The sequence below is a fragment of the Monodelphis domestica genome, chromosome 3, assembly GCF_027887165.1.
Source record: "Monodelphis domestica isolate mMonDom1 chromosome 3, mMonDom1.pri, whole genome shotgun sequence".
NCBI lineage: Eukaryota > Metazoa > Chordata > Mammalia > Didelphimorphia > Didelphidae > Monodelphis > Monodelphis domestica.
In genome coordinates this window covers 106,787,036-106,808,987 of record NC_077229.1, presented here as the reverse complement: position 1 = coordinate 106,808,987, position 21,952 = coordinate 106,787,036, and the positions used below count along the sequence as shown (strand labels likewise).

Below are 21,952 nucleotides of genomic sequence, written 5' to 3'. Positions count from 1 at the left end.
TATTGTGTACAGTGTTCTCCCAGTTCTGCCTAGTTCCTGCAGATCTTTCCAGCTTTTTCTGAAATCATCTTGCTTAACATTTCTTATGGCACAATAGTATTCCATCACCAACATGTACCACAATTTGTTCAGGTATTAATTGATGGATATCCCCTCAATTTCTAATTCTTTGACACTACAAAAAAGCTTGACATAAATATTTTTTGTACAAACAGTCCTTTCCTCTTTTTTATCATCTCTTTGGGATAAAGACCCAGTAGTCATATTAGCAGATCAAAGGATCTGCATAATTTTATAGCCCTTTGGGCATAATTCAAAATTGCATGCCAGAATAGTTGGATTGGTTCACAACTCCACCAATAATGTATTAGTGTCCAATTTTGCCACATGCCCTCCAACATTTACCACTTTCCTTTACTGCCATTTTGGTCAATCTGATTGGTAGGAGGTATTACCTCAGTGTTGTTTTATTCTGCATTTCTCTAACCAAGAATAATTTAGAAACATTTTCTCATATGATTGATGGCTTTGATTTCTTCATCTGAAAATTGTTTGTTCATATTCTTTGACCATTTGTTAATTGGGGAATGGCTTGTATTCTCAAAATACAATTAAAATTACTTCTCTATACATTTGAGAAATTAGAAACTTTATCAGAGATATTGGTTATAAAAATTTTCTCAGTTATTTGCCATCTAGTCTTGTTTACTTTTGTTTTATTTGTACAAAAGCTTTATAATTTAATATAATAAAATTATTCAATTTATATCTTGTAATACTCTCTATCTCTTGTTTGGTCATAAATCCTTCCCTTCTCCAAACATCTGCCAGGTAAACTGTTCTGTGTTCCCCTAATTTAGTTATGGTAACACTCTTTGTATCTAAATCATATATCCATTTTGACCTGTTGGTATTGGGTATGGGATGTTGGTTTATGCCTCGTTTCTGCCATACTGTTTTCCAATTTTCCAAGCAGTTTTTTGTTAAATAATGAATTCTTATTCCAAAAGCTGGAATCTATCAAACACTAGATTGCTAAAATAATCTACTCCATTGATCTAATATTCTCTTTCTTAGCCAGTACCATATTGTTTTGATGACCACTGCTTTATAGTATAGTTTGAGATCTGGTATTGCTAGGCCACCTCCTTTGACTATTTTTTTTTTACTAGTTCCCTTGATATTCTTGACCTTTTGTTCTTCCAGATGAACTTTGTTATTATTTTTCCTAGTTCTATAAAATAATTTTTGGTAGTTTGGTTAGTATAGTACTGAATAAATAAATTGATTTAGATAAAATTGTCATTTCTATTATATTAGCTCGGCCTACCTAGGAGCAACTGATATTTTTCCAATTATTTAAATCTGACTTTATTTGTATGAAAAGTGTTATATTCTTGTATAAGTCTTGTGTTTGCCTTGGCAAGTAGATTCTTGGGTATTTTATATTGTTTAGAATGATTTTAAATGAAATATCTCTTTCCAACACTTGCTGCAAGACTTTGTTGGTAACATATAGAAATTATTTATGTGGATTTACTTTGTATCCTGCAACTTTGCTAAAGTTATTATTTCAGATAGTTTTTTAGTTGATTTTTTTAGGATCTCTAAGAATATTATCATATCATTTGCAAAGAGATATAGTTTAGTTTCATCATTTCCTTCTTTAATTCTTTCAGTTAATTTTTCTTGCCTTATTGATAAAGCTAGCACTTCTAATATAATACTAGATAATGGTAAAAAGGGCATTCTTGCTTCATTCCTGATCTTATTGGGAAGGCTTCCCCTTTGCAGGAAATGAACTCTTCTTAAGGGACACTGAGGAAGCTCTTCTTCCACTATGGGTTGGAGTGAATGGCCTTATGTGTCCCTTTCTGATCTGAGAATATGGTGTTCTGTGCACTTAGAAAAGACTGTTGTTTGTAATTCAGTCCTTTTTCGGGTGTATCCTAATCTTCATGCTCTCATTTGGGATTTGATACTAGAGTGATCTGCTTTTTCCTTCTCAACTCATTTACAGATAAGGAAACTGGAGAAACAGGATTAAGTGACTTGCCCAGGGTCACACATTTACTAAGCCTCTAAGGCCAGATTTGCACTCACAAAGATGAGTCTTCCAGATTCTAAGCCCACTGTTTTATCCATTGTGCCACTTAGCTGCCCCATTATGGCCATGGAATCAGATGATCCCTGAGGGGTACATGTTGAATTAGAAAACTACAAAATAACATTATCTATGTCTTTTAAATTTTTTGAAATTTATTTTATTTGACATCTCCCAAAGGTTCCATTGCACTCAAACATAGGTTGCATGTTTGACACCTCTGCTAAAGAACACTTGTTCATGTGAACTTGGAATCAGAATGTCTCAATTAGAACTCTGATCTGGCAATGACTATCTAGGTGACTTTGCACAAATCTCTCTAAGCCTTTATTTCCTCAACTAAAAAACAGGGAAAATAATATTTGCACTTTAAGTGTTACTGTAGGGAAAGTATGTTGAAAACCTAAAAGCATTACAGAAATATAGACCATAAAATGAATGGGAATGGGAAGATACCCAAGAAATCATTTAATACAACTCCTTCATGGAACACAAATGGAAAATGATTCCAGAAATGTGAAGCCCCAGCAATTTGCAATTTGCCCCAGAGACACACAGCTAGTAAATAACAGAGCCATGACTTAGATCTAATTCTTTTCATTTCAACTTCAACATTGTTAAATTCTAAGGGATTGGGAGACTCAGTTTAGGTTAGGTGACAAGGAGTGGGGTCAGACAGGGCTTCTAGTCATGGAAGCAAGTTGACAAGGTCAGTTGAGGACACTGAAGGTAAAGAGTGGGTAGGATTTTGGTTGAAGGACAAAGTGAAAGGACAAGTTCAAGTCATCCTTACATAAGGTCTCCACCTGGAAATTTTTCAGAACCTGAAACAAATAGGTAAAGTTCAAATCTACTGCTACTGTAGACCTAGATTGTGGCTCCCAGAATCCTGGGGGCCTTCCCCTTTTCTCCTGAGCAGTCTGCTCCATTCCTTTATTCCCTGCTCTCCCACTAGTTTTCTCTTTAATGGGGTCACTGTCACTCTTCTCCTGTACCATCCCTCTACAGGACTTGTAGCTTCCTAGAGATATTCCCCTAACCTAACTTCTCCCAAACTTCTAGAAATGTTTGTCTTGGAGAACAAACTAAAGGGAAAGGTGAGCATTGCTTTTTCATTTCTGAAAGAATAACATGGACAAACGAGGAGTTATATGTGTTCTCCTTGGCTCTAAAAAGCAGAACTTGGACCAATGAGTAGAAATCATAGAGAAGAGCATGTCAGCTCAATATAAAACTTTCACAATAAATAGAGGTAGCCAATAGTCTAGTGGAATACCCAGAGAGGTTGTGAGCTCCTTGACCCTTCATATATCTAATCAAAGACTGGATAATCATGGGGTGGAGACATAGGTTAGGTTTGAGCCATGTGACCTCTGAAAGACCCTTCTAGCCCTAATATTCTTACACTCTTCCCCCCTCCCAATTATAACCCCAATCATCCCCCCTTCCCCAACCTGGTGGAGTGACCACTACCCAGTTCACTCACATGGTGCAAGAAGAGGATCATTTCAGCCTCAGCTAGCCTGCGTCCGATGCACTGGCGAATCCCAAAGCCAAAGACCAAGTAGCGGAAATTGGAAATCTGATTATTTTCCTGGTCAGTGTTAGAGATTAGCCAACGAGAAGGGTCATAGCATTCGGGCTGGGGAAACACTTCTGGACTACGGCCCATGGAATATAGGAAGATTTGAACCAGGGTCTGTAAGGTGGATAGAATGATCAGGACTAGGAGTAGGGTACAGTGGGACAGGTTGTGATGGAGGGAATATCTGGGAAGAAGATAGAGTGGGATGGGATGGGGTAGGGTCAGGTTTCTCCCCTTATTATCTTTAGGAGGGTTCTTGGAGGCTTTGGGTATGAGATAGCATATAGGCAGCAAAGATAGAAAATGGTAAGTGAATCCATGGGATAAAGAGGGGAAGCAGTATGTAAAGAACCATGTTAGTCAGGAGACCCATAGACAGTCAAGAGTCCTGGGTTCTAACCACATAAGTAGTAAAATAAAGACCCTAGAACTACATATAATCTATGGTTCCTCCCATTGTGATGGTGTATGCTTTTAGGCTCCTACCAGTTCTGTGTTCTATGGTTTAATGTTCTTTCTCATCAGTAGAATGTAAGGTTCTTCAGCGTAGGAAATTTTTCCTTGTTAAAATCCAAATTTTTATCTTCCAAGTACCTTTGTATCCCTAGTATCAGCTAGGAAGTGTCTGAGGTCAGATTTGAACATAGGACCTCCCATTTCTAGCCCTGGCTCTCAATCCTCTGAGCCACCCAGTTGCCCCCCGCACCATGCTTTGCACAAAGCAAAAATTTAATAAATGTTGGACAAATTGAATTTCCAGCATGGAAAGTCTGATCTGTGTTCCATACTGAATTCAGCCCAGCTCTCTTATTCTATGTTCTGAGTTCTAATGACTCTTCTAGATTTGATATTGTAGGACTCTAAGTTAGTCATGATTCTGAGCAGGAATTGAGGGTGGTAGACTGGAAATTAGTCTAGGATGGTAGATATTAGGGGGCCAAAGTGGTGCAAACTCACGCCAGCAGGGACTCTGTAATTCTGCAAGATGGTGTCTCTGTCCAGGTAACGATGTAAAATCAAGCCCACGGGATAAAGCCTTCAAAGGAGAGCAAGGAAGACTGATTACTATCCCCTCCACCCAGCTGGGGTGCCCTTTGGCCCATCATGAGCTGACCATTATCAATCTTTCTCCTTTACCAAAGTTCTATTCCCCATTTCTTCTCCCATATCCTATGAGACCATGTTTTCTTTAAATCCCATATCATACTCCTTTGCAAGGTATCTCTTCTAATCCCTTACCTAGCTCCAAAAATAGTGGGATTTTTCCAGAATCAAAGGCTGTTTCACAAGATGAAAGTGACTAGAAGGTAACTGAACTATTCAGACTAGAGTGGTCTATATTGGCTGTCTTGAAATATGTGGAGAACAGTTCTGGGATTGAGGGAACAGATTTGCTCCATATAGCCCAGAGGGGAAAAAAATGGGCCTAAAAAAGGGAAGTTACAAAAAAAAATCAGAGAAAAATGAGAAAAAAAAGAAAAAAAAATTAAATCCCAGGAATGCTCCAAAGATATATGGGGATTGCTAATGAAATATACTGAACTCCTTCTCACTGGAGGTGTTAAAGAAGCTAGATGATCAGCTTTCAGGGAAGATTTAGGGAGAATTTCTTCACTGGACAAGAGTCTGAAAGGGTGGCCTTTGAAGTCTCCCCCAGCTCTGGTATTCTGCCACTGTTCTAAGGAGCCTGAGATCAGAGATCAAAGATTCAAAGACTTTAGAAGCCATTTTGACCTACTCCTTCGTCTTACAGATGAGAAATAGAGATCCAAAGAAATTAAGTGACTTACCCAAGGACACCTTACATCTTTTTCTGAAATAAAATTTACTGGGAGGTAATTACTTAGGCACTAGCCTATGAGAAGGGAATAGCAAAAGGGCATTAAAGACAGTCTCTTCCTTCTTCCTAGTTTGGCCCTGGGGGGTGGGGGGATACTGCCTCTGGATTTTACAGCCAATCCCCTTACTACCCAACCTATCCACCCTCCATCCTCACTCCACAAACCTAAGAGTCTCTTTGATGGCAGCCCGAAGCAAGGGCAGTTCCTTAATCAATTTTGCTGGGTTCTCTTCTAAATGTGCCTCAACCTCCAGGCTCTCTTTCCTCAAAGCATTCTGTAAATCTTGGTTCCGGGCCAGCTCAAAGAGGGTTGTCATCATAGGGAATGAGGTCTGTAAAGGGAGCAGGGTTTAGGTCAAGAGAGAGATCCATGGAGGCAGGAAACTGTTTCTTGAGTTGAAGGGCCATGTTCCCCCCCCCTCAGACCAGGGCTATTTTTTTTAATTATTATTTTTTTTAAACTCTTACCTTCCATCTTGGAATCAATACTGTGTATTAGTTCCAAGGCAGAAGAGTGGTAAGGGCTAGGCAATGGGGGTCAAGTGACTTGCCCAGGGTCACACAGCTAGGAAGTGTCTGAGACCAGATTTGAACCTAGGACCTCCCATCTCTAGACCTGGTTCTCCATCCCCTGAGCTACCCAGCTGCCCCTAGACTAGGGCTTTTAGAGGAATAGCAGGGGCCTCCTCTCCTGCTTCAGTTGCCAGTTCCAAGGCCCTGAATACAGACACTGAGGATATGGTGTCTACAATCTTCTGTCTAATGTAATAGATGATGCCCAAGGGGTCAGGGGTTTCCTTTAGCTCCTCACAGTCGTCATTTGTCTTTAGGCCATTGGAGCAACATAGTAAAGTTTGTGAGACAAATGGACAGGGGTGAGGTGGAGAAACAAAGACAGAGGAGGCAAACAGGCAGGCATACATCAATTACAAAGACAAGAAAGACAGACAGACAGAGAGGCAGAGACTGAGAGATTGAGAGATTGATAGAAATAGTTAATGGATAAAGAGGCAGAGACAGATCTAGAGATAGTTCAAACACTTATTAAGTAGTTACTGTGGTTCAAGTACTATTCTCTTCCTGAGATAGAAAGATAAACAATCAAGAAAGTTCCTGCCCTTTAGGAGCTTACATTCTAATAGAGGAAGACATTCATTAAAGGAGACTAGAAAATAGAGGTGGAGAGAGGAAGGGTCCCAAGCAGGGACAATGGGTGAGGCCAGAATGGACATAAGAAAAGATGCTGAGGGACTTCCGGTCAAGATGGCGGCTTAGAGAAAGCTAAAGTTCAGATTTCCTGAAACCCTTCCCTACCAAACTCAAACTATATGCTCCTAGGGCACCGAAATTCAAAACGATCAACAGCATAGACCCCGGGAGTCCTCCTCCTGGACCTGGACCTGAATCAAAAGGTACGGCCCTCCCAAAAGCCAGAACCTGAGACCACTTGGACCTAAGGGGTAGGCAGAAGGAAGGTCCTAGGACCCATCCCCCCCAACCCAGAGCACCGAGTCCCAGGCAGCAGAGGCAACCTCAGAACCCCACGGCCAGCTAATCTGAAGGCCACACCCTGAAAACAACCTGACCCAGTTGAGGGGGCACCCAGACAGCAGGGAAACAGAGAGATGGGGGAGCTTGTAACCCCCTGGCTGGATCCTTCCATCCTAGTCTCACGAAAAAAGTCCCTGCCTCAAGGTATACTCAGTTCAACCCAGGGAAAAGCTAATCTCATCAGGAGCCCTAGGAGCTCTGGGAAGCCAAGGCCCCTCCCCCTGCAGAATGCTGGCGCTGGCTGGCTAAGGCACAGAAACAAGGGCCAAGCCAGGCTTAGAGCGTGGAAGTAAGGCAACGGAGAAGCATCTGGAGGGTGCCGAGGAGAAGAGGGCAGTAACAGGGACACACCAGCAATTCCTGGCTTCCCCGGGAAGACAGAACAACAACTGCATAGAACGGACAATCTGCCTAGGGCTAAAACCTCTGAACGCCAGACAGAGATAAGAAAAGCTAGTCCTCCCCACTCAGATATCTGAGTTTGCCATCATCAGATAGAGATGGCAAACTCCACAGAAGCACAAAAGTCCCAAAATTAAAAAACAAAAACAAAAACAAGAAGAAGGGGGTGACTTTGGACACATTTTATGGAGCAAAAATACGAAACACAGAGGAGATAGAAGAGGAAACACAAGCAAATGCTCCAAAACCTTTCAAAGGAAATGGAAACTCTCCAGAAACCCATGAAGAATTTGAATCTGAAATGATCAAAAAGATGGAAGGCTTCTGGGAGGAAAAGTGGAAAATAATGCAAAAGAAATTCACGCATCTACAAAACCAGTTTGACCAAACTGAAAAAGAAAACCAGGCTTTAAAGCAAGAACTAATAAAGCAAAGCCAAAAGACCAAGAAATTAGAAGAGAACATAAAATATCTCACTGACAAAGTGACAGATTTGGAAAATAGAGGGAGAAGAGATAATTTAAGAATAATTGTACTTCCAGAAAAGCCAGAAATAAACAGCAAACTCAACATTGTAATACAAGATATAATCAAAGAAAATTGCCCAGAGATTCTAGAACAAGGGGGCAATACAGCAACTGACAGAGCTCACAGAACACCCTCTACACTAAACCCCCAAAAGACAACTCCCAGGAATGTAATTGCCAAATTCCAAAACTCTCAAACAAAAGAAAAAATCCTACAAGAAGCCAGAAAAAGACAATTTAGATATAAAGGAATGCCAATCAGGGTCACATAAGACCTTGCAAGTTCTACTCTAAATGATAGTAAAGCATGGAACATGATCTTCAGAAAAGCAAGAGAGCTGAGTCTTCAACCAAGAATCAGCTACCCAGCAAAACTGACTATATACTTCCAAGTGAAAGTATGGGCATTCAACAAAATAGAAGATTTCCAACTTTTTGCAATGAAAAGACCAGAGCTCTGTGGAAAGTTCAATATTGAAAATCAAAGACCATGGAATACCTGAAAAGGTAAATATTAAGGAAAGGGGAAAGGAGAAAAATGTTATCTTCTTCTTTTACTCAAATTCTCTTCTATAAGGACTATATTTATATCAATCTATGTATATTAACATGTGGGGAAAATGTAATGTGTAAATAGGGGGAAAAGAAAGACCAAATAGAATAATCATTCTCACACAAAGATTCACATGGGAAGGGGAGGGGAAGAAAACTCCTATAAGAAGGAGAGGAAGAGAGTTTTTACTTAAACCTTACTCTCAGGGAAATCAACTCTGAGAGGAAAAAACATCCAGATCCATTGGGATCTTGAATTCTATCTTACCCAACAAGGGTAGGGAGAAGGGAAAACCAAGGGGGGGGAGGGGGAGAGGGAAAACAAAAGAGAAGGGAAAGAGAGGTGGGGAAGGGGAGGGAACAAAAAGGGAGGGACTAAAAAGGGAAACATATCAAGGGAGGGGAGAAGGGGGACCAATTTAAAGTAAATCACTGGACTAAAAAGTAGAGCCGAAGAAGAAAAGTTTAGAACCAGGGAAGGATATCAAAATGCCAGGGAGTCCACAAATGACAGTCATAACTTTGAACGTGAATGGGATGAACTCACCCATAAAACTTAGACGAATAGCAGAATGGATTAGAATCCAAAACCCTACCATATGTTGTCTTCAAGAAACACACATGAGGCAGGTTGACACCCACAAGGTCAGAATTAAAGGATGGAGTAAGACCTTCTGGGCCTCAACTGACAGAAAGAAGGCAGGAGTGGTAATCATGATATCTGATAAAGCCAAAGCAAAAATAGACCTGATCAAAAGGGATAGGGAAGGTAATTATATTTTGTTAAAAGGGACTTTCGATAATGAGGAAATATCACTAATCAACATGTATGCACCAAATAATATAGCACCCAAATTTCTAATGGAGAAACTAGGAGAATTGAAGGAAGAAATAGACAGTAAAACCATATTAGTGGGAGACTTAAACCAACCATTATCAAATTTAGATAAATCAAATCAAAAAATAAATAAGAAAGAGGTAAAAGAAGTGAATGAAATCTTAGAAAAATTAGAATTAATAGACATATGGAGAAAAATAAATAGGGATAAAAAGGAATACGCCTTCTTCTCAGTACCACATGGCACATTCACAAAAATTGACCATACATTAGGTCACAGAAACATAGCACACAAATGCAGAAAAGCAGAAATAATAAATGCAGCCTTCTCAGATCACAAGGCAATAAAAATAATGATCAGTAAAGGTACATGGAAAACCAAATCAAAAACTAATTGGAAATTCTGATACTCCAAAATCATTTAGTTAGAGAAGAAATCATAGAAACAATTAATAATTTATCGAGGAAAATGACAATGGCGAGACATCCTTTCAAACCCTTTGGGATGCAGCCAAGGCAGTACTTAGAGGTAAATTCATATCCCTGAGTGCATATATTAACAAACTAGGGAGAGCAGAGATCAATCAATTGAAAATGCAAATAAAAAAACTCGAAAGTAATCAAATTAAAAACCCCCAGCAGAAGACCAAACTAGAAATCCTAAAAATTAAGGGAGAAATTAATAAAATCGAAAGTGATAGAACTATTGATTTAATAAATAAGACAAGAAGCTGGTACTTTGAAAAAACAAACAAAATAGACAAAGTACTGGTCAATCTAATTTTTAAAAAAAGGAAGAAAAGCAAATCAACAGCATCAAAGATGAAAAGGGGGACAGCACCTCCAATGAAGAGGAAATTAAGGCAATCATTAGAAATTACTTTGCCCAATTATATGACAATAAATACACCAATTTAGGTGATATGGATGAATATATACAAAAATACAAACTGCCTAGACTAACAGAAGAAGAAATAGAATTCTTAAATGATCTCATATCAGAAAATGAAATCCACCAAGCCATCAAAGAACTTCCTAAGAAAAAATCCTCAGGGCCTGATGGATTCACCAGTGAATTCTATCAAACATTCAGAGAACAGTTAATCCCAATACTATACAAATTATTTGACATAATAAGCAATGAGGGAGTTCTACCAAACTCCTTTTATGACACAAACATGGTACTGATTCCAAAACCAGGCAGGTCAAAAACAGAGAAAGAAAACTATAGACCAATCTCCCTAATGAATATAGATGCAAAAATCTTAAATAGGATACTAGCAAAAAGACATCAGCAAGTGATCAGAAGGGTCATCCACCATGATCAAGTAGGATTTATACCAGGGATGCAGGGCTGGTTCAATATTAGGAAAACCATCCACATAATTGACCACATCAATAAACAAACCAACAAGAATCACATTATTACCTCAATAGACACAGAAAAAGCCTTTGATAAAATACAACACCCATTCCTATTAAAAACACTAGAAAGCATAGGAATAGAAGGGTTGTTCCTAAAAATAATAAACAGTATATATCTAAAACCATCAGCTAATATCATCTGCAATGGGGATAATCTAGATGCATTCCCAATAAGATCAGGAGTGAAACAAGGATGCCCATTATCACCTCTACTATTTGACATTGTACTAGAAACACTAGCAGTAGCAATTAGAGAAGAAAAAGAAATTGAAAGCATTAAAATAGGCAAGGAGGCGACCAAATTATTGCTCTTTGCAGATGACATGATGGTCTACTTAAAGAATCCTAGAGAATCAACCAAAAAGCTAATTGAAATAATCAACAACTTTAGCAAAGTTGCAGGATATAAAATAAACCCACATAAGTCATCAGCTTTTCTATATATCTCCAACACAGCTCAGCAGCAAAAACTAGAAAGAGAAATCCCATTCAAAACCACCTTAGACAAAATAAAATACCTAGGAATCTATCTCCCAAGACAAACACAGGAACTATATGAACACAACTACCAAAACACTCTCCACACAACTAAAACTAGACTTGAACAATTGGAAAAACATTAACTGCTCATGGATAGGACAAGCCAATATAATAAAAATGACCATCCTACCCAAACTTATTTATAGTGCCATGCCCATGGAACTACCAAAATATTTCTTTACTGATTTAGAATAAAACCATAACAAAATTCATTTGGAATAACAAAAGATCAAGGATATCCAGGGAAATAATGAAAAAAAAAACACATATGATGGGGGCCTTGCAGTCCCAGACCTTAAACTATATTACAAAGCAGCAGTCATCAAAACAATTTGGTACTGGCTAAGAGACAGAAAGGAAGATCAGTGGAATAGACTAGGGGAAAGAGACCTCAGCAAGACAGTATACGATAAACCCAAAGATCCCAGCTTTTGGGACAAAAATCCACTATTCGATAAAAACTGCTGGGAAAATTGGAAGACAGTGTGGGAGAGACTAGGAATAGATCAACACCTCACACCCTACACCAAGCTAAATTCAAAATGGGTGAATGACTTAAACATAAAGAAGGAAACCATAAGTAAATTGGGTAAACACAGAATAGTATAAATGTCAGACCTTTGGGAGGGGAAAAACTTTAAAACCAAGCAAGACATAGAAAGAGACATAAAATGTAAAATAAACAATTTTGACTACATCAAATTAAAAAGCTTTTGTACAAACAAAACCAATGTAACTAAAATCAGAAGGGAAACAACAAATTGGGAAACAATCTTCATAGAAACCTCTGACAAAGGTTTAATTACTCAAATTTATAAAGAGCTAAATCAATTGTACAAAAAATCAAGCCATTCTCCAATTGATAAATGGGCAAGGGACATGGATAGGCAGTTCTCAGATAAAGAAATCAAAACTATTAATAAGCACATGAAGAAGTGTTCTAAATCTCTTATAATCAGAGAGAAGCAAATGAAAACAACTCTGAGGTATCACCTCACACCAAGCAGACTGGCTAGCATGATAGTAAAGGAAAGTAATGAATGCTGGAGGGGATGTGGCAAAGTAGGGACATTAATTCATTGCTGGTGGAGTTGTGAACTGATCCAACCATTCTGGAGGGCAATTTGGAACTATGCCCAAAGGGTGACAAAAGAATGTCTACCCTTTGATCCAGCCATAGCACTGCTGGGTCTGTACCCCAAAGAAATAATGGACAAAAAGACTTGTAGAAAAATATCCATAACTGCGCTCTTTGTGGTGGCCAAAAACTGGAAAACGAGGGGATGCCCATCAATTGGGGAATGGCTGAGCAAATTGTGGTATATGTTGGTGATAGAATACTATTGTGCTAAAAGGAATACTAAAGTGGAGGAATTCCATGGAGACTGGAACAACCTCCAAGAAATGATGCAGAGCGAAAGGAGCAGAACCAGGAGAACATTGTACACAGAGAATAATACACTGTGGTATAATCAAACGTAATGGACTTCTCCATTAGTAGCGGTGTAATCTCCCTGAACAATCTGCAGGAATCTAGGAGAAAAAACACTATTCATAAGGAGAGGATAAACTGTGGGAGTAGAAACACCGAGGAAAAGCAACTGCCTGACTACAGCGGTTGAGGGGACATGACAGAGGAGAGACTCTAAATGAACACTCTAATGCAAATACTAACAACATGGCAATGGGTTCGAATCAAGGACACATGTGATACCCAGATGAATCGCGTGTTGGCTAGGGGAGTTGGGGGGGGGCAGGAAAAGAAAATGATCTTTGTCTTTAATGAATAATGCTTGGAAATGATCAAATAAAATATTATTTTAAAAAAAAGATGCTGAGGATCAAATGGTCATTAGAAGGGGCATGAGGCATATAAGTGGGCAATGGGTGTCAAAGTATCTTGGAGGAGTGGGTAGTAATGTAATAATGCTGCCCAGTTGAGCTTTAACCGTGTCCACGCTTCCAGCAGTGAGTTCCAACATGTTGGCTTTGATGGATTCGAGAGAGAGTTCAGCCTTTGCCATGAGTTGAGCCATGATACCCGAGTATTGAGGTGAGCCATTCAAACACATCTCCTGGTAGATTTTCTGAATACACTTGTCAGCTAGAGGGGATGGAGGGAGATTAGAATAAAGAGATTGTAGGGATACGAGTATGGAGTCCTTTTCTCATAACCTTGGGCATCCCACAACCCTAAGATTGATGTTCTTTTCTTTCTTCCCAATATAGACCCTAGTCTTCTACCTTTCCCATTTCCCTACCCTCTTATGCTCTTCCTCTCTTTATTCTTCTATTTCTCCAATTTAAAAAGGCCTTGGAAGTAGGTAAGGCAAGTATTATTTCCCTCATTTTACAAATGGGAAAACTGAGATTCAAAGAGTTTAATTTACCCATAATTGCACAGTAACTAAGTACCAGTATTTGAACCCAAAATTTGAACCTCTCTGTTCTCTACTGTGGGGTTCCTCCAAGCTCTAACATTCAATGGCCTAATATACACCAGTTTAAAAATTCTATGCTTCATAGTCTCATCTTCCCTCCAATAGGAAAAAAAATGTTCTATGTTCCAAAATATATTCATTTGAACCCTCCCTCACCCCATCTCCCCAACTTCTTACTCCTCTCCTCAGGCCCAACACCTTCCCCATCACCACCACCAGGGTTGGCATCAAGGGAAGCCCTCCTCACCAAACTGGAAAATATAGTCCCAAGCTTCAAAGTGCTTTTCCCACATCTTGGAATACATTAATCGGCTCAGGTTCACGGGTGTGTAGAGAAGGAGAGATGTAGAAGATATCATAGAATTTATGGCCTGGATGAACCGCAAACCATCAGGGTTTGGGCTGCTCTTTAGCAATCCCAGGCGTTCTCCATACAAGGCATAGACACTTGCTATGGGACAGAGTGGGAAAAAAGAGAAGACTGAGTGAGGTCCCTTGCCTGTCTTCCTAAATACCCAACTGCCTCTCCTCCCCTTCCCACTCTTGATAACACTGGTAGCTCCCCTCTCTCAAGTAGAAGTTGAATTTCTTCTTGACTTTGGCAGTTTCTGATGCTCTTGCCCATACCCCCTTCTGAATACTCTCTTCTCCCTTGGCTTAGGTCACTGCTCTCTCTACCCTACTCATTCTCAGGCTCTTCTGTTTGATCATCATCCATGTCCTGTCCTCTCAATATATTAGCCCCCATGGTTCTATTTTCTGCCCTCTTCCCTTCTCCCTTTACATCTCTTAGCTCCCATGATCCAGTTATGATATTTATATGAATAACTCCCCTGTTTATATTTCTGTCCTCATCTCTCTCCTGAGCACTGATTCCACAGAACCAATCAACAGCTGGCTATCTCCAGCTAGCTGTCCCATTGACATCCCAAACTCCACATGTCCAAGAGAACTCATTACCTCTCATGCTAAACCTGCTCTGTTCTCAAACTTCCCCATTTCTGTGGAGGTACTTCCAGACACCCAGAGTTCTGACCTTGGAGTTATCCTCAAATATACATTGCCCTCATTCCTATATACAGTCAGTCAACTGCGAGTATTGCCATTTCTGTCTCTCAGCTTGGCTATTCACATGAATTGGATGAGATGAGAGTCACCATTGCTATTCTTTCTGGAGAGATGGAGGAGCATCAACTTCACTATCTGCCCTATTAAATGTCCACTGGGCCCTGCCATCTGCCCTAAACTCTTTACTCTCCAGCCCCTTAACATTGTTAACTAACCTATCTAGCCAACCTAAAGACCTGTGAGTCTTGCAATCTGCCCCCTAAGGCTGTAGCACCCTTAAAACTTCTGATTTTTCCATTCTCCCTCCAGACAAACTTTCTTTTAAATAATTCCTCCCCAATTAGAGAAGGGACTCTTGAATGCAGGAACTATTTCCATTTTCTTTTCTATTTGTCTCTCCAGTGCCAATCTCAGTGCTTGGTACATAATGAACTCTTAATAAATGCATTTTTTTGCTTGTCCATTAAGTTTGTGACAATGCATTCTTGTGGACCTCCTGTCTCCAGGACCAGTTATTTTCTCTCTCCTCCACTGACTTCTTTTCCTGAAGTGTTAGTGAAAACTCAAACTCATTTTCTTCCTTCCTTGCCCACTTCTCCCCCGGGCATTAGCTTTACCTCTGACCCATCTTCAGGTGTCAACTGATGTCAACTCAGATACCTTCCTCAGCTTCACATCCTGGACCTCATTAGTCAGCAGATACCAACATCTCTCCTACTTTAGGTCCTCTCAAATTTAACCTCATTTTTCTTCTCCCACATCCCTCTCTTTCTTCCCCTTCAAATACATTTCTCCCACAGACACACAATGCAGTTATGGAGGAAGACCTCATTCCTTCAAGATGACAAACAAGCAAACTTCTTCCAAACTCAACTATCTCATAGTTCTTCAACTTATTTTGTTCAGCTTAAATATCCTTCAGCTTTCTTGCAGTCCCATTGTACCCCCTTCCATTTGGTTCAAAATTCTGCTCTGAGTTCACCTTCTCAAAGAGGTCTTTTATGGCATAAACTTCCCCCACCCCACCCCACCCCTAACCCTACTTCATACCTTCCAAAGTGAACCGGTAAACATAAGGCCTGAGGTTGAAGGTGAAGGACTGTCGAACATTCCTCCGGATTCGAACATCTAAGTATTGGACAAAATCTTGGCAGATGGTATTTAGCAAGGGAATGAAATGATCAGCACCACTTGGTGAGAGCACATCCTGGTTCATCTTTATGCGATCATTTAACCATTCTTTCCCATTTCTGGAAGAAAGGGTTGGAGATGACAGGCTGGTGACCTTCTGTCTCCATATGCATTTTTGGTACCCCTCCCTACCTGCCCTCCATTTCCCTTTTGTCTTAATCCCTCTTGTCACAAAACTGAAAAATCTTGAAGCTAGAATGGAACTTGGAGGGCAGGGAGTCCAAACCATACCTAAGTGGGAGTCCTCATAATAACATCTCCTGTAGCATCCAATCTCTTCTAGAGGACCTATTCAGTCATGGGATACCTATTTCCTCCAGAAGCAGTCCATTCCACTTTGACGTGGCTGTCATGGTTATTGCTTTCCTTACACTGAATTTCTTTTTCTTCAAATAAAAACCTCCACCTTAGAATCAATAGTATGTATCCTTGAGGGACACTCTAAATATCTCATAGACAGTAAATGTTTAACAAGTGCTTGTTGCTCAGTCAGCTGATTGCTTGACCTAGGACTGGGCCTAATCTATGATTTCTATGATCCAATGGGAGTTGGATTTCTGCATGATACCTTCAAATTATAGAATACATTTTTTTCCTCTAAAACTTTTACCTTCTGACTTATGACAAAGGATTCTATCCACCTGCAGAGAAAGAATTTTTGGAGTCGGAATATAGACCGAAGATGCTATTTTTCACTTTAGTTCATTTGTGTTTTTATTTGGGGGTTTTGGTTTTAGTGATTATTCCTTTATACCAATGGCAAATAGCCAAGTATGTTTTGCATGATAATGCACATATAACCCAGTCAAATTGCTTACCATCTCTGGGAAAGGGGAAAGAAGGAAGGGAGGGAGACAATTTGGATCTTATAAGATCAGAGAACACACATCGAAAATTATTGTTACATGTAATTAGGAAAATAGGACATTAAAATGAATAAATAAAAACAAAGCCTTACCTTCTGTCTTAGAATCACTATTAGGTATCAGTTCCAAGGAAGAAGACCAGTAAGGGTTAGGCAGTGTGGGTTAGGTGACTTGCCCAGTATCATTGAACTAGGAAGTGTCTGAGGCCATATTTGAACCCAGGACCTCCTGTCTCTAGGCCTGGTTTTCTGTCCACCTAGTCACCTAGCTGCCCCTGGAGTGCATTTTGATAGGAATTCACCCCTTATGGATAATAGGCAAAATGAATTTAGAGATACTAATGCAAGAAGGAAAACTTGCTCTGATAGGTTTCACCAAATTTAAGAACCTTCTATGAATATGACACTAGGGATCTCAGTAGAAGGCGCTGGATGTAAAGACAAAAAGACATGAGTTCGAATTTTTCCTCAAATATATTAGCTGAGTGATGAAAGGCAAGTCATTTAACTTCTTAGAGTTTCTGTTTCCCCCTCAGCAAAATGGGGGCAATGATAGCCCCCACCTCATAGGACTGTTATGAGGAAAATTGAGATAATATCTGTGTTTTACACATCTTAAAGGGCTACGGCAATTCTAGCTATTATTAAGCACAAAGAATGAAACAAGTCTGAGAGTCTGTGAACCCATCAGAGAAGTCTATCTCTAAAAGGAGGAGGAAGTCCAGGAAGCAGGGAAAGTTGACAGCTTTAGCCTAAATAATAAAATGACCCAGAGAGACAACCAAATTATAGAAGAACCTATCGTAAGTCTCAGATAAAGTCTACTCACTTATCTCTCCTTGATTGCTTCCTTTTCCTCTTTCAATCCTCCATGGACTTCCCTTCAGGTTAAGATCTTGGCTATCTGCCTGGATCTCTCTGAATGTCTCATCTCCTGATCCCATTGCATTCCAATTATGTCCATTCTCCCCCTCTACAGGATTGACTTCCACATCTACTACTGGAACAAGTTTGTTTGGATACCCACTGAAATGTCCAGAAATCAGCTTCCATTCCTCCCTGCACCCTCCAGCCTCCTAGATGGGGATTCCTGCTGGAGGGCACACTCTGAGGTGAGTTGTCATATCTGCCTCTCAGATGAGGGATTCTCTGAGATACAACACTTTGTCCCCTCCACTCCCCTCTGTCCCATTCCTGCCTAGAAGCTGGTAACCCCAGGCTGTCTCCCTCTTCTTTGGCCTCCCTCCTTCCCTGGGGTGTCTATGCTGCTTCCCAACCCTACCCAGGCCACTCACAGAAGGAAGATGCCACACTTGTGATTCCGGGTCCGTCTATGCACTATCCAGGGCATCGTCGCCATCCTCTGAGGAAGTGGTCCTTCAGCCCTCAGCACTTTCTCCGCATCCTGGGGCAGATGCACGTTCACTGTGCTGAGAGTGCCCACCTTCTCCCTGCAATTTAGGCAGTTGAGACTCAATACTCACCTTGGCCATCCCCCACTTCCCAGATGACAGGCACCAGTAGCCACTGATCTTTGATCTGGAGGCTCTTGGACAGTGGGAACTGTATTCTGGAAGGAGGAGTATCTTGAGGTTGGGACCATGAACGGGATTCTGATCTGGAGCTCCTATTGAATTCTTCCCCATCCTTCAAAGTCCAGCTCAAATGCTACCCCCTGTAGGGAGCTTTCTCTGATCCAGCTCAGTCAACAAACTACCTCCTCCTCATTTTACACATCCATTTTTTTAAACCCTTACTTTTTGTCTTAGAATTGATACCAAGTACCACTTCCAAGGCAGAAAAGCCACAAAGACTAAGCAATTGGAGTTAAGTGACTTGCCTAGCGTCACACAGCTAGGAGATGTCTGAGGTCAGATTTGAACCCAGACCTCCTGGCTCCAAGACTGGTTCTTTATCCACTGATACTATCTACTATCCACTATCCACCAGCTGTCTCTTGACATGTTCTTTTGTTTGAACCTCCCTAAAGCAGGCATAATATATCATGGTATTTTATAGTTATCTGTGTTTCCTTCTTAACTCTTCCTACTGAATTCCAAGCTTCATCATAGCAGAGACTATCATAATTGGCATAAGCTTTGTACCACCCTAGCACATTGCAGACATTTAATAATGTTAGTTGAATCTATCAAACCCCAAAATCCACATACATTTATTAAGCTTTTCCTATATCAGACACTAGGCAAATGCTTCTTTTACTAGCAGCTCAGATGGCCAGGAGGGTCTCTTTTCTGTCTAACTTAAATCCCTCCCGTGAGTCCTCTGATTAAGATTTTGTTAGACAGAAGGACCAGTATTTCTTGCCTGTTTGTATTAAAGGGCCCTTAAGCTTTCCTTCCAAAGATGTTGCTTTAGTGTTTGCACCTCCAGTCCACTGCCTGAACCAGTCTCCCCTGGTTGGCAGTGGGAGAACAGAAGACCCTGAGCCACCCACACTCTCACCCCAGTTTCTTGCTCCCCACAGTTTGTCTTCAGGAGGATCAAGTTGGGTCAGGGTTTAGTGTGGGCCCAGCAATAAGACTCAATGTATGGCCAGGGTTACAGGTTGATATTTAACAAGGAGCTCAGTCTAAGACAAGGGTAAGAATTCCCTCTGGAGTCCATGCAAAGAACAGAAGTCAGGAAACTTAAATGAGTATTACCTGTAGATGGGTCCCAACTGCTGAAATTTCTTCTGGGAATCTAGATGCAAGTCTTCCAAGCCTTTGTTTTTCCATATCTTTAGCATCTTGACCCAAGGGTTGCCTGGACTCTGGGGGATGTGCTCGAAAGACCTCACAGAACCAGATAGGGGCTCAGAATCCCTGAGGGTCTCCTGGAGAGCCCTTGACATCGGTCTCCAACATCCTCCTGGCCTCCAAATCAGTTTCCGGAGCACTTGCATTCCTCGATTCATCTCCTACTCTCTCAGTCTTGGTCTGCACCTGATTCCAATCCCAGCCCATATGCTGTTTAAAGAGGAAATCATGCAAATTCAAGGCCAAGGCCAGACATACATCATGAGCCTAGGACCCAGGGCTATGTACAGGCATGGCAGAGAGGCGGGGTAGAATGGGAGGATATCCAATGAGATGACTCAGAAGAGACCTAAAAGATCAGTAAATGTGACCCCCTCATTTTTTACATGTCACATTTTTCATAAATTGCAAGGGAAATGATTTGCCCATGGTCAGAGGATTAGGAAATACTTGGTCTGGAATTCAAATTCATGTCTGCTAATTCCTAATTCGTTGCTCTCTTTATTGCCACACTGACACTGGATGAACTGGTCTAGAGATAAGGAAAAATCTTAGTGGCTATCTGTCCCCATGTATATTTGTGTGTGTGTGTGTGTGTGTGTGTGTGTATGTGTGTGTGTGTGTGTATGTGTGTGTGTGTGTGTGTGTGTGTGGTGTTCAAATATGGATTTGCCAACAATCCTTTTCCTAGGCTCATGGGTATCTGTGACAAAAAGATGTCACAGCATCTGACTTGAAAAGGACTGATCACTGTGAGATACTGTGACTTGGTACGCTACAATACTAACAAGATATTGTGTAGGACAAGGATGGGAGCATGGATGCTCTGCCTCAGATGGGCTATCTGTTAAAGTTCCCACCACTGTGGGATTGAGAGCAATGAAGGGAGAAGCAGCTGTGACCAGAAGGTTACAGAGAGAAGCAAGTAAGGTCTATATGATGCTCAGGAAACTGGGCTTCCAGTATAAGCCAAACAGTTAAGAGGAGTACATGGAGGGGTAAAAAGGGAGATAAAAGGAGGAAGAAGAGGCAAAGGTAGAGAAGAAAGAAGAGATGAATGGGAAGAAAAGGAAGATGGTGAGAAGGAAGGAAGGAAGGAAGGAAGGAAGGAAGGAAGGAAGGAAGGAAGGAAGGAAGGAAGGAAGGAAGGAAGGAAGGAAGGAAGGAAGGAAGGAAGGAAGGAAGGAAGGGAGGAAGGAAGGAAGGGAGGGAGGGAGGAAGGGAGGAAAGGAGGGAGGGAGGAAGAGAGGAAGGAAGGAAGGAAGGGAGGAAGGAAGGAAGGAAGGAAGGAAGGGAGGAAGGAAGGAAGGAAGGAAGGAAGGAAGGAAGGAAGGAAGGAAGGAAGGAAGGAAGGAAGGAAGGAAGGAAGGAAGGAAGGAAGGAAGGAAGGAAGGAAGGAAGGAAGGAAGGAAGGAAGGAAGGAAGGAAGGAAGGAAGGAAGGAAGGAAGGGAGGAAGGAAGGAAGGAAGGAAGGGAGGAAGGAAGGAAGGAAAGAAGGAAGGAAGGAAGGAAGGAAGGAAGGAAGGAAGGAAGGAAGGAAGGAAGGAAGGAAGGAAGGAAGGAAGGAAGGAAGGAAGGAAGGAAGGAAGGAAGGAAGGAAGGAAGGAAGGAAGGAAGGAAGGAAGGAAGGAAGGAAGGAAGGAAGGAAGGAATAGAGGGAGGGAGGGAGGGAGGGAGGAAGGAAGGGAGGGAGGGAGGAAGAGAGGAAGGAAGGAAGGAAGGGAGGAAGGAAGAAGGGAGGAAGGAAGGAAGGAACGGAGGGAGGAAGGAAGGAACGGAGGGAGGAAGGAAGGAAGGAAGGAAGGAAGGAAGGAAGGAAGGAAGGAAGGAAGGAAGGAAGGAAGGAAGGAAGGAAGGAAGGAAGGAAGGAAGGAAGGAAGGAAGGAAGGAAGGAGGGAGGGAAGAAGAGAAAAGAAGACTGAGAAGAGGAAGGAAGATAAGAAGAGAGAGTGGTAAAAATGAAGGTGAAGAAGTATTGGAGAATTTATTTCAGTGAGATTGTCAAGTGGGAAAAGAATGTGTTAGAGATCAAGGTGTCTTAGTGGATAGTGCGGTGGGCCCAGAGTTAGGAAAACACAAGTTCAAATCCAACCTCAGATACTTAGTGGTTGTATAATCTTAGTATTGATTCTAAGATGGAGGGTAAGGGTTTAAAATAAAAAAATCAGTCAAAGACCACAAGCAAAATGGATAGATATGCACAAAGAGGGATATATCTGTATCCAGATAATGAAGGATATCTGTAGGCATATCAATGTGATCCC

At 41.0% G+C, this 21,952-nt stretch overlaps 1 protein-coding gene across 1 annotated transcript; it reads right to left on the bottom strand.

Annotated features, from left to right (window-relative positions):
* Window positions 1-701: 701 nt before the first annotated feature.
* On the bottom strand, window positions 702-19,892 carry LOC100032885 (cytochrome P450 11B1, mitochondrial). Its single transcript, XM_056821014.1, has 9 exons — window positions 19,593-19,892; window positions 18,225-18,380; window positions 15,924-16,123; window positions 14,053-14,256; window positions 13,314-13,468; window positions 5,695-5,861; window positions 4,647-4,725; window positions 3,591-3,803; window positions 702-2,928 (listed from the first exon to the last, which is right to left on the bottom strand). Exons 1-9 carry the CDS (start codon window positions 19,844-19,846, stop codon window positions 2,815-2,817), a joined length of 1,542 nt encoding a protein of 513 aa, XP_056676992.1. The 5' UTR covers window positions 19,847-19,892; the 3' UTR covers window positions 702-2,814.
* Window positions 19,893-21,952: the final 2,060 nt, after the last annotated feature.